Genomic DNA, 12,500 nt, shown 5'->3' on the forward strand with positions numbered 1-12,500 from the left:
TGTGTGTTTTGTGTGTGTGTGTGTTTGTGAGTGTGCTTGTTTGTGTGTATGTATGTGTGTGTGTGTGTTTGTGTGTGTGTGTGTTTTGTTTGTGTTGTTTTTGTGTGTGTGTGTGTTGTGTGTGTGTGTTTTGTGTGTGTGTGTGTTTGTGAGTGTGTTTGTTTGTGTGTATGTATGTGTGTTTGTGTTGTTTGTGTGTGTGTTTGTGTGTGTGTATGTGTGTGTGTTTTGTTTGTGTTGTTTTTGTGTGTGTGTGTGTTGTGTGTGTGTGTGTTTTGTGTGTGTGTGTTTGTGTGTGTGTGTTTTTTTGAGTGTGTGTTTGTGTGTGTGTGTGCATGTGTGCTTTATTAGTGTGTGTGTGTTTCGTTTGTGTGTGTTGTTTGTGTGTTTTTGAGTGTGTTGTTTGTGTGTGTGTGTGTGTGTTTGTGTGCATGTGTGTTTGTGTGTGTGTGCATGTGTGCTTTATTAGTGTGTGTGTGTGTGTTTTGTTTGTGTGTGTGTGTGTTGTTTTTTTGTGTGTTTGTGTGTGTGTGCGTGTGTGCTTTGTTAGTGTGTGTGTGTTTCGTTTGTGTGTGTGTGTGTGTGTGTTGTTTGTATGTATGTGTGTGTGTGTGTTTTGTTAGTGTGTGTGTGTTTTTTGTGTTTGTGTGTGTGTGTTTTGTTTGTGTGTGTGTTGTTTGTGTGTGTGTTTTTTGAGTGTGTGTGTGTGTGCTTTGTTAGTGTGTGTGTTTCGTTTGTGTGTGTGTGTGTGTGTGTTTGTGTGTATGTATGTGTGTGTGTGTGTGTTTTGTTTGTGTCTGTGTGTTTTGTTAGTGTGTGTGTGTTTTTTGTGTTTGTGTGTATGCGTGTGTTTGTGTGTGTGTTTTTTGAGTGTGTATGCGTGTGTTTGTGTGTGCGTGTGTGCTTTGTTAGTGTGTGTGTTTGTGTGCGTGTGTGTTTGTGTGCGTGTGTGTTTGTGTGTGTGTGTGTGTGTGCATGTTTGTGTGTGCGTGTGTGTTTGTGTGTGTGTTTTTTGAGTGTGTATGCGTGTGTTTGTGTGCGTGTGTGCTTTGTTAGTGTGTGTGTTTGTGTGCGTGTGTGTTTGTGTGTGTGTGTGTGTGCATGTTTGTGTGTTTGTGTGTGTGTGTGTGTGTGTGTGTGCATGTGTGTTTGTGTGTTTTGTTTGCTCTTTGAAGTTTAGAGTCCCTCAGTGCTGAAGTTGAGTTGAGTGTCCAGAAACAGAGCAGGAATCTGTTTGATGTGAGATCAGAGAGCCGAGCTGATGTTTATTAATGACCGTTTTAAAGATAACAGAGCTGAACGCTGGAGTCCTGTTAATATTCACAGATCAATATTCACCTGATTTATCTGCGTTCAATAATAAGTAAACGAGTACAGAACTTAATAACCCTAAACTGCTGTAAACACAACCTGAAAACAGAGAAAGACGCCACAACAGGAACTTGTACAGTAACAACTCTGAGCAGATTGGAGTGACACTCACTCACAGACAGGCTAGTGACAGCTCGCTAAGCTCCTCCCCCTCAGGGTCACTGTACACCTCCACCCACTGGTCAGCTGCCCTGGTAACCGTAAGTCCAATATGGTTCCTGGACAGGTTCTAGTTCTGATGGACAGCGGTTTGGTCAGCCGGGGGTGCATTAATGCATTTCTGTATTAAAGCTGCTTTCAAACCAAACTGAATTTGGAGTTTTGTAAATGTAGCTTGGGCGGTTTGTACTTAGGAAATAGCAGTAACTGTTCTTTAGCACAGAATGACCTCAGTGATCTGATTGATACTCTAATCAGAAAGTTCAGCCGCTGTAACTGTTTGTTTTGCTAGCTAACCCTGTACGTGTCTCTGACTTTACTGATGTAGCTCCAGGCTACATATCGACAGTCCTTACGTTCTGCCGTAATGTCAGTATATGAAGCAAAATGATGATGAAAATGTTGGTGAATCCATAGTTATAAAGTAAAAGCTGTTCAGCGATGCAGCGATTCGGAAAATTCATAATTCAGTTCGATATGTACGATGGCATCTCAGTTTACATATTTCACTACAGCAAAAACAAGGACCACCTGGAAATGGGCTGAGGTCATGTTAGCCCTGAGCTAACGTGCTAGCCATGAGCTCATATGTTAGCCCTGAGCTAACGTGCTAGCCACGAGCTCATATGTTAGCCCTGAGCTAACATGCTAGCCACAAGCTCATATGTTAGCCCTGAGCTAACGTGCTAGCCACGAGCTCATATGTTAGCCCTGAGCTAACATGCTAGCCACAAGCTCATATGTTAGCCCTGAGCTAACATGCTAGCCACAAGCTCATATGTTAGCCCTGAGCTAACGTGCTAGCCACGAGCTCATATGATAGCTACAATAACACGCCAGCCACAATCCGATACGCTGCACTGCTGCGTTCCTAGTAGCTGTACTTTAATTGTATTTTTAATTTCGTTGATTTATTATTATTATTCGTTGTTTTATTGTTTGACTCTCAGTTTGAAGCTCATTTCTGCACACACTGCAAATAATAACGCTTGTGTATTTGTGCTGCTGGTTACTGATGTGGGTGATGTTCTGTATGTGTTCTACAGGATCAGGGTATGAAGACCCCCTCTGCGGCCTCGCAGCAGTGGGGTTCGTATTTTGTGGACGTTCAGAGGGATGAAGGTGGAGAGGAGCGGCTCAGACTGACCTGGTGCTCCCACTGCATTCATACGTACAGCACCATGGCCATACCCAGCATAGAGGCTATCGCAGGTACACACACTGAACATGAGTGATGGCGGTAGCGTTAGCATTAGCATTAGCACAGAGGTGCTTTATGATCACTGAACCTTTACGTGGAGTTTTTATTTCTTTGTAGTCACTGAAGGTTCTTTACAGTCGCTCTGTTTCCTGATTTCAGATTTGCCTCTGGATTATAAATTCCCGCGGTTTTCCCCGGATAAACCCAGCACTACAGGCTATTACCCCCGACCCCCGGACACACTGTTGAAGAGAGAGTAGAACCAATCCTGAACCCACACATGCTGAAAAGGCACTGACAGTGTGTGTGTTACTGAAATGTGAAAGAACGTGTGTGTATGTGTTATGGAATATAGCAGGACTGATTCTGAATGTTTTCACATGATTGAGGTTCATACTTGACCAGCCAAATCCACCCCATTACTATAGAGCACAAAACTCACCCGTCACCATAGAACCCTAACCCGCCACATATTATAGAACCCAAACTTCCTCATCGCTATAGAGCACAAAACCACCTGACACTATAGAACTCCCCCATCATTACTTAAGAACCCAAGTCCACCCCATTACTACAGAACCCAAACCCCCCACAGCACTATAGAACTCAATCCCACCTCATTACTTTAGAACTTTAGAACTTAACCCACCCCATCATCATAGAACCCAAAACCACCCCAGCAATACAGAAACCCAATCCCACCCCAACTCCTCAGTGCTGCTGTGAAACTGTGTGTGTGTGCTGTTTAGTGTTTCTCATCCACAGTGCCAGTGAACCATACCGAACCGCACTGACCCGCACTGAACCATACCGAACTGTACTGACCCATACTGAACCGTACTGAATAGTACCAAACAGTACTGATCGGTACTGAACCGTACCGAACCAGTACTAAACCAGTACCAAACCAATACCAAACCGTACTGAACTGTACTGACTTGTACCAAACCAGTACCAGTACTGAACCGTACAAACTGTACTGAATTACTACTAAACTTGTACTGAATTGTACTGAACCGTACTAAACCAGGACTGAACCGAACTATACTTTAATGAAACATATTGACCCATACTGACCTGGACTGTACTGAATTGAACTGTACTGACCCGTACTGACCCAGACTGTATTGACCTGTGCTGAACCATACTGCCTGGACTGTACCGAACCGTATGAAACCGGACTGTAGACAACCTCGAATGGACTGTGTGTGTGTGTTATTTTTTACAGCACCTCACACTGAAGATTCTTTAATGAAGTGTTTAAAACGTGATGTTAGTGATCATTGGCTTCTTCTATCTCGTGGTTGTTCCTGATTGGCTGTTTAAAGGTGTAAAGCTGCTCTCATTGGTGAATGTGTCGGCTCATCATTCCTGATCAAACAGCTGAATGTTCAGGCTTTTCTCTCGCAATAAGATTAGATTGTAGTGTTTCAGGAGCCCAGACTCAGACGTGGAGAGAGAACACCATCAGTGTATCCATCACGCTCCATCGTCCAGTGTGTCACAGTGACTCTGTGTGTTTCTAGGGGGTTTATCTTGTTTTTAGGGGGGATTTTCCTTTGAGTATTTCTGAGGCTGTATGTAATCCTCCAGATCAGACGACGGGGTTCCAGCCTTTTAAAGTCTGTTCTGTTGTGATCATCGTGGTGTTGTACTGTGTGTAGAGGAGTATGTCCATCCAGCCGTCTGTGCAGAAATAACCGTCCAGAAATAAAGATGTTCTCCTGCAGTGCAGTGTCTCTGTGTCTTTCTTCACTTAAAGCCGTAGTTCTGCAAAACATGCACAATATTTACCTCATTCTGAGCAAAGTCAGTCAGCCAAGACATGTTTGTCTGAAGTTTGCTTATTTAGTTGAAGCACTGGACATATGAGGGTAAATAGGTAGTGGACGCCTATATCCCACCAGTTAGCATGGTGCTAGCTTGCATCAAGTTGTCAAAAGCGTACTTATCTGTTCCCACAGAAACTGCACAGCCAAGCAGATACAGCCCTGCTATGCTCTGACCCCAAAGTACACATGAGCACTGCCTTTGTCCTAATATTCTCACTAATTAAATAATGTAAAATATAACTAGTTAGCCTTAGCCTTGCTGAACTGAGCCCCTCAGAAACCATAGCCCCTTCGGTTAGCTTCAGATAAGTCACTAAGCTGCTATGCCACCCTGGTATGATTGGTTGGATGCTGGTGGTCCACATAATTCGTTTTTTCTCCTGTTTGCAGACCCTCCGGAAGCCACAAAGAGCAGATTTTTCTCCTCTGAGTGCTAATTGGTGGGATATAAACTTCCACTACTTGTTAGCTTCATTAGCCTCATAGCTCAAGTGCTAAAACTAAAGAAGCAAACTTCAGACACCAAACATGTCTCGGCTTATCCGCTACATTTGGGTTGGGTTTTGGGGGGGGCAGGGGCGGGGGCAGTGGTATGTAGGGGGGTGGTGAATTTGCGGAACTGTATTTCTGGCTAAACTGTAACTTTAAAACTGAGCTGGAGAGCCGTGCATTAGTTTTCTTCATCTTTAGGTGAACAATCGTTTCCCACAGGTCAGATTCCACAGGGCAGTAATGAAGGGAATGAAGGGAAGTCTGTTTAATGCACCCCCACCCCCCCCAAAAAAACACCACCCCCACCCCCGCCCCTCCCCCCAGGTTCCTGTGGGTTCAGGCTGCTGCTGAAGCTCTCAAACTGAACCTGCAGGAAGTCTTCAGTCTTCATTAGAGGACCTGAGTGAGAGCAGCTTCATTACCGGACTCCTGCTGCTGTCAGATTTGAGGAAACTTCATCTCTTCCCTTTCTTTGTCCTCCTTTCTCTCTTCTTCCTCCTTTTTGGGCTCTTCCTCCTGACTCCCCGCCTCTGTCTGCTCTCGGAGGAAACTTGCGGTTTTATCTTCACACCAGCTGGTCAGTTCTACACCAGGTAAGACCGTAAAACTCTCAGACAGCTTTAGATTTGATTTAAGACTTTAAACTACAACACTGCTGTTAAAACAAGAAGATCTTAGCTGTGTGTGTGTGTGTGTGTGTGTGTGTGTGTGTGTGTGTGTGTGTTGGAGAAAGTTGGGGTTATTATAGTTTGCGTCACAAGAGCTCATTTTCTCCTGGAAACCTTCATACCAGTTTAAAGTTCCAGTGTAAGCTCAACCGTCCTGACCATAACAGAACCATAACTACACCTCAAACTATATAACTGCATAACTACATAACTGTAATCTAACTAACATCCCAGTAACTGTAACTATAATCTGATTTTAACTATGAATCTAATCTAGTGCAGCTCTAGACAAACTAATAACCCGAATCTAACACTAAATATAACTAACATTTTCATTACTTCATACAAAACTCGTCTTTATCCAGAGTCGAGCTGCTGGCAGGCTGGAGTCTTTCCATTTAACGCCATTTGGTTTAAAATCTCAGTGAAACCAACTTCAGTAGTTCTATAGGATTTTCTCTCTCTCTCTCTCTCTCTCTCTCTCTCTCTCAGCGGTCAGTCTGCTGCTCTCCCCTCATCTGGTTTTCTTTAAGGGTTGAAATGAATCAGGTCTCCAAAAATGTGTGAGTGCAGCTCGGTCTCGCAGGGTTTATGAGCGCTTTACCTCCTTAAGCCTCCACTGTAGGACCATGTGTGCCTTCAGCAGGAATGCAGGGGTCAAAGGTCACAGAGTTTCTCCTTCCTCTAAATGCAGAAGAATGTGTGGATTGTAAAAACGAGTGAAGTGCTGAGGCGGAGGGACGCGTGGAAGACGCCATTATGCTCCATTTTCCACATTAACTCCCGCAGAGTGAAAGTTCAGGACTGTTTACTCACAGCAGCCTGTTTACAGCCGAAACCGCGTCAGAGCTCTGGAGGCAGCGATTCCCCCACACTAATTATGAAATGTTGGGATCGATTAAAATCAGCTGTAAGAGCATTCAGTAAAGGATGTGTTCATCTTTTGGCCAAAATCTTTAAAGCTCACAAAAACAGTCTGATGTATTAAAATGTGAATGTGAAAAAGTAAACATTTCCTCGAGTCTCTAGATGTTCAGGCTGTTTTAATAATCCTGAATTGTGCCAAAATAATCAACTGGAATCACTGTGAAATTTCATGATGCACTGAATTGTAGGACTGAGGCAACCGAGGTAGGAATGAGGCAGGACTATACTAATTGGGTTAGAGTGGGGTAATGGTGTAAGAGCACTCTAACAAGGTAGAGTGAAGTTTGGAGTAGAAATACACAACAAGGTAGGGTGAGGTATTTTGGAGTAGGAGTACAGTAATGAGGTACAGTAAGGTAGTTTGGAGTGGGAGTGCAGTAACGAGGCAGAGTGAGATAGTTTGGAGTGGAGTAAAGTAATGAGGTAGGGAGAAGTGAGGTAGTTTGTAGTAGAAGTGCAGTAACAAGGTAGAGTGAGGTAGTTTGGATTGGAGTACAGTGATGAGGTAGTTTGAAGTATGAGTGTGGTTAAAAGGCAGAATGAGGTAGTTTGGAGTGGAGTACATTAATGAGGTAGGGAGAAGTGAGGTAGTTTGTTGTAGAAGTGTGGTAGCAAGGTAGAGTGAAATAGTTTGGAGTGGAGTACAGTAATGAGGTAGAGTGAGGTATTTTAGAGTGGAGTACAGTGATGAGGTAGGGTGAGGTAGTTTGGAGTGGAGTACAGTAATGAAGTAGTTTGAAGTATGATTGCAGTTACGAGGCAGAGTGAGGTAATTTGGAGTAGAAGTTCAGTAATGAGGTAAAGTGAGGTAGTTTGGAGTAGGAGTGCAGTTACAAGGCTGAGTGAGGTAGTGTGAAGTGGAGTACAGTAATGAGGTCAAGTGAGTTTGGAGTAGGAGTGCAGTTACGAGGCAGAGTGAAGTAGTTTGGAATAGAAGTGATGAGGTAGTTTGGAGTAGGAGTGCAGTAATGAGGTAGAGTGAGGTAGTTTGGAGTAGGAGTGATGAGGTAGAGTGAGGTAGTTTGGAGTAGGAGTGATGAGGTAGAGTGAGGTAGTTTAGAGTGGGAGTGATGAGGCAGATTGAGATAGTTTGGAGCAGGAATGCAGTAATGAGGTAGAGTGAGGCAGTTTGGAGTGGGAGTGATGAGGTAGTTTGGCGTGGGAGTGATGAGGCAGATTGAGATAGTTTGGAGCAGGAGTGCAGTAATGAGGTAGAGTGAGGCAGTCTGGAGTGGGAGTGATGAGGTAGAGTGAGGTAGTTTGGACTATGAGGTCTTTTCTCATGTCAGCTCTGTTTATGGTGGCAATGTTTCCTACAATTTCTGTTTTCCTCTCTTGGGAGAATCTGGGTTTCTGTTTGAAAGATCAAACAGTTCAGTGAATGATCAGTTTTTGTATGAATGTTACTCAGAATTGTGGGTAACCAGGTCAGAGTGAAAACCCAAATAACTGCAGAGCGATTTTAGCTACTTGTCCATTCTAATAATGACCTTTACACTGTATTATACAGAGCAGTGCTGCTGTTCAGTGTGTGTGTGTGTGTGTGTGTGTGTGTAATGATGAATCACTGGGAAACACTAATCATCTGAGTTAAGTGTGTGTATCTGTGTGTGTGACTGTTTCTGTGATTGTGTAAGTGTGTGTGTGTGTGTCAGTGTGACGCTTTCTTCATGTTGGTAACGTGGCAGAAATAAAATCTCGCAGTGCTTGTAGAGAAATTCACAGAGATGATTACCATCATATTTAGCTCTGAGCTGCAGAGCTGACCTGCATTCAGAAGGGCTGAACATTATGATTAAAATGATTTAAATTCAGCATGTGTAACAAAAATATTATGTATGAAGTTTAGGAAAAATCTAAATGAAATTAGTTATTACACTGGTTGTCATTTACGAGCTCTATAATTATCTGAAATCTATCTTTATTATGATCCAGGTTTTGTAGACATGCTGCTCAAACCACCATATACTCAGAAAAGACCATCATGATGGAAATTATCATAGTAGTCAAATTATAATGTCATACAGCCTCTTTACTAATGATAATAATAATGTAGTTTATGTGTTGTATGTCATATTTTCAGTGTTGCTCTGGATTAGTTTGATTACATTAAGCTCCATTTTTCTCTCTCTGTCTCTGTATCTGTCTCTCTGTATCTGTCTCTCTCTCTCTCTCTCTCTGTCTCTCTCTCTCAGCTGAGGGCAGTGTGATGTCCGTCTGATGCTACAATGAGTTCGTACACTCGTGGAGCTCCTACGGTTTTCTTCATAAACTCACTGTGGTTGCTGTTGAGGCTGGTATCGGCTGGGGTCCGAGCTGATTCTGATCCAGGGGGATTTGTCCCATTTTTGGGGGGTAACTATGATGGCCACCCCATGCTGTATTTCAGCCGTGAGGATGTGGAAGGCCTGCAGGGGGTGGCACTGAGCTCGCACCGCCTGCTGGCCCAGGGGATCCGCGAGGCTGCGGAGGAAATGCTGGAGCGACCGGAGGACTACCTGCCCCCCTGGAGCCCCGCCCAGTTCAGCGCCCGCTGGAATGAAATCTACGGAAACAACCTGGGGCTCCTTGCCATGTTCTGCCTGCTGTACCCGCACCGCACCGGAGCGCTGGACATGGCCCGCGAGTACATGGAGAGGATGGCAGCTCAACCCAACTGGTATGGCAGGGTGTGTTTTGGGGCTGCAGCTAACGATTTATTGTTAAATCAATTAATTTAAGTTTTTTTGACCTCCTCAGTTCTTCTGTCCTGGCGTGGTGACCATAGTGCTCCCTCTGTCAAGCTGGTCCACACTGACCACATCAGGTCCAGGTTATATCAAGTACCATTTAGCTACTACGGTGATAGTAATGAACTACCAAGCTATCTAGCTATTTAGCTTTATGTGTTTAGCTGATGTCCTCGTTGTAATGTTGACATCTCATGTAATGACGGGGCAGTGGCTGAAGTTTCCCTGAAATACAAGGTGTTCTGGATGTCCAGGACCCCCAAATGAATCTCTTGGACCCCCTGAATGTCTCAAAATCAAAATTCGGGGGATCACTGGAAATAAACTCATTCTGACATTATGCTGTGTGTTAAATTCAGTGAAGCTGATTGTTTATCTGCTTCACCCACAATCAGCTTCTGTCTCTGGTGTTCTTAACTAACTAGAGCTGCAGCACTGCTCTGCCTCAGGGTGGCGCTGCAGCTGACCAGTTCACCCAGTTGGTTCTTCATAGCCTAGGAACTGTAACTCTGCCCGGATTCCTCTAAAAAAACCTTTACAATGAGCTGCAGCAGATCTGTAAATCTGAAAACTCAATCAGTGGAAAGACTGAATTGTTATTTATTTTTCAAACTGAAGAAAACTGCATTACTGATCTAGTCAAGGCACGAATAGTTAAACGAACTGAAAATCAAACATTTAGTTGCCACTGAAGCATCAGCACCGCTATGACGAGTAAGTTAGCAGCCAGGTAACACTGCAGTAGCCAGCCAACATGGGACCCCCAGATAACATTGCACACTGGTTATATACAAAATTTATGTAAAACATAAAATAATCCCAAATAACTAATGCTTTGTCCAACTATACCTGCCCAGAAGCCCTGCTTTGAAATGGATTAGCCATTAGCCATAGTCTTTTTGTGACAGCCCAGAGACAACCTGCCTTCCCAGTTCCTCACACGTACAGCCAGTGCTGCAATTATAACAGATTCATTTCATTTTCTCTAAGTACAAATGTTCTCAAACAGGATGAAGTCTTTAGAAAAGGGGAATAAATGGAACAGCAGTGGAGGAAAGAGGACCATAATGAACAGAACAACACTAAACTCAGAGTTAGGGGAGGCTAACTTAGCTAACAAACAAAAGAAAGGCTAATACAGTTACTGTGCTAACTTCCTAACTAAAGCAAACCAGGAAAAAAACAGAGATCGAGAGATTATTTTCGAGAGTTATGTCCCAGAGCAGGCGCGTTAGCTCAGTTAGATCAGTGTTTACAGGACACTTCAATGCTTTATCAACACACAATCTCAAAAAGCCAGAAACAAGGCACCAATAAGCTACACTAACGTTTGAGCTCTGACACAGACGCAGCTCTGTAACTTAAGTTCTGTCAACAACTGGTTGGGGAACCGAGAACACAGTGAAACTGTATCAGAAGCAAAGCACCACAGCTTCTTCCTGAAAGCTCCCCCACTGCTGTCTGAGCTGTGTGCTGCCCAAATAGCCCCCCTTTCAGCTGATTAATTTCCTGTATTGCTTTTGTATTGTTTGTATATCTTTTATGATGCAGTGAAATAATAGAAACCAGAAAAAAACAATATACGTCGTGTAATGTATCACAGTCTGTCAGAATGATCTTGTGGCTGATAATCTGTGTAGACTAGAAGTAGAACTGAATGTTCTCTGAATTTAGAACATTTTTAACACAGAAAACATCCAAAACAGAGAGCAGCAGAGACTCCAGCAGGTCTAGTTATCACAGCCTCACTAAGAGGGAGAGACAGACGGTAACAGAGTCATGAGGCTCCCTGAGTGAGTGCGTGAGCAGCGGGACGACGGCACCAACACTCCCAGTTTACCATAATACTCTATGACCATGAACCCCAGATCTGCACCTTTTATCTAACAGGGAAAATGAATTACCAAAGGCTCCACTAAACAAGTGGGTTTTTAGCCTAGACTTAAAGACTGAGGCTGAGTCTGAGTCCCGAACACTGACTGGAAGATTATTCCAAAGCTGGGGGGCTTTGTATGAGAGTAATGTAATAAGAGAGAAGTTCACTCAGGTACCGAGGGGCCGTTTAGAGCTTTATAGGTTAGTAAGAGAATTTTGTACTGGTACAGTCTGAGGGCAAAAGGTCAGGAACTCAAACCTCCTGTAACAGATTGGAAGCCAAAGAAGATGAGAAGGCAGGATGCAAGCGCAAGCTAGCAGTTTCATTGTTGTGTATGGAGAAGGTAGCAAAGGAAAAAACAGAAACAAAAGAAAAGCAAAATGAATAAAGTACTAAAGAAATGAAAAGAATCACCAAAAGCAAAGAACAGAGAAAAATTACACAGGAATAACAACTCAAACAAAGAATCAGCAAAACACACTACCAACAACACCATGCCAGGAACAGATCAACCCAAAGGGAATAAATAGACAAAGAACACATGAGAAACACCTGATGCTAAGACAGGTGGGACAGATGATTTGGGTGGAGACACATGAAACAAGACACACAAGGGAAGATAAGCAGGACAGGACAGGATGTTACACCTCCATCCGTCTGTGTCTGTGAGTGATTCCTTTTTTTCATGACAGTGAAACAGAAGCCATATCGTCTTTACAGGTAGTGTGAATATGAACTGATTTATCTGATTTATCTGACTAATCTGTGTAGAATAAAATTAGAGCTCTGTAGAACATCCTGAAAATCAGAGATCAGTGCTCTTCTCCAGCCTTTATATACAGAACTGAGTAAAATTTACTAAGCAAAAAAAATCTACTTGAATGTAAACTGATCTTGGGACAGTGGAGCTAAAATACTGTTTCTTTTTATGTTTTAGTCACATCAGCACTTTCTATAACATTTCCACATAAGATTAGACTTCCTGCCTCAGTGCTGATCTGTTTCCTGTTTACCAGCTCTACTGAAAGAACAGTTCCTCATTCTGTATCTGTCTGTGATGGATGTTTTAAAGGGTCTAGATTAGTGCAGGTGGATGTTGGAGAGGGTCTAGATTAGTGCAGGCGGATGTTGGAGAGGGTCTAGATTAGTGCAGGCGGATGTTGGAGAGGGTCTAGATTAGTCCATGTGGATGTTGGAGAGGGTCTAGATTAGTCCATGTGGATGTTAGAGAGGGTCTAGGAGGGT

At 43.4% G+C, this 12,500-nt stretch overlaps 2 protein-coding genes across 2 annotated transcripts in view; both read left to right on the forward strand.

The window, feature by feature from the left end:
• Positions 1-4,460, forward strand: part of nt5dc1 (5'-nucleotidase domain containing 1) — a 57,020-nt gene extending 52,560 nt beyond the window's left edge. Inside the window, exons 11-12 of the mRNA XM_036582556.1 lie at positions 2,577-2,742; positions 2,891-4,460. Of these exons, the coding sequence (XP_036438449.1) occupies positions 2,577-2,742; positions 2,891-2,991 (267 nt within the window). The 3' untranslated portion in view covers positions 2,992-4,460. The remainder of the gene's footprint in view (positions 1-2,576; positions 2,743-2,890) is intronic.
• Positions 4,461-5,364: 904 nt separating this feature from the next.
• dse (dermatan sulfate epimerase) overlaps positions 5,365-12,500 on the forward strand; it is an 18,473-nt gene continuing 11,337 nt past the window's right edge. The window contains exons 1-2 of the mRNA XM_036582557.1: positions 5,365-5,648; positions 8,846-9,309. Coding sequence (XP_036438450.1) covers positions 8,879-9,309 — 431 coding nt within the window. The 5' untranslated portion in view covers positions 5,365-5,648; positions 8,846-8,878. The remainder of the gene's footprint in view (positions 5,649-8,845; positions 9,310-12,500) is intronic.

Source organism: Colossoma macropomum, unplaced genomic scaffold, assembly GCF_904425465.1.
Source record: "Colossoma macropomum unplaced genomic scaffold, Colossoma_macropomum, whole genome shotgun sequence".
Lineage (NCBI taxonomy): Eukaryota > Metazoa > Chordata > Actinopteri > Characiformes > Serrasalmidae > Colossoma > Colossoma macropomum.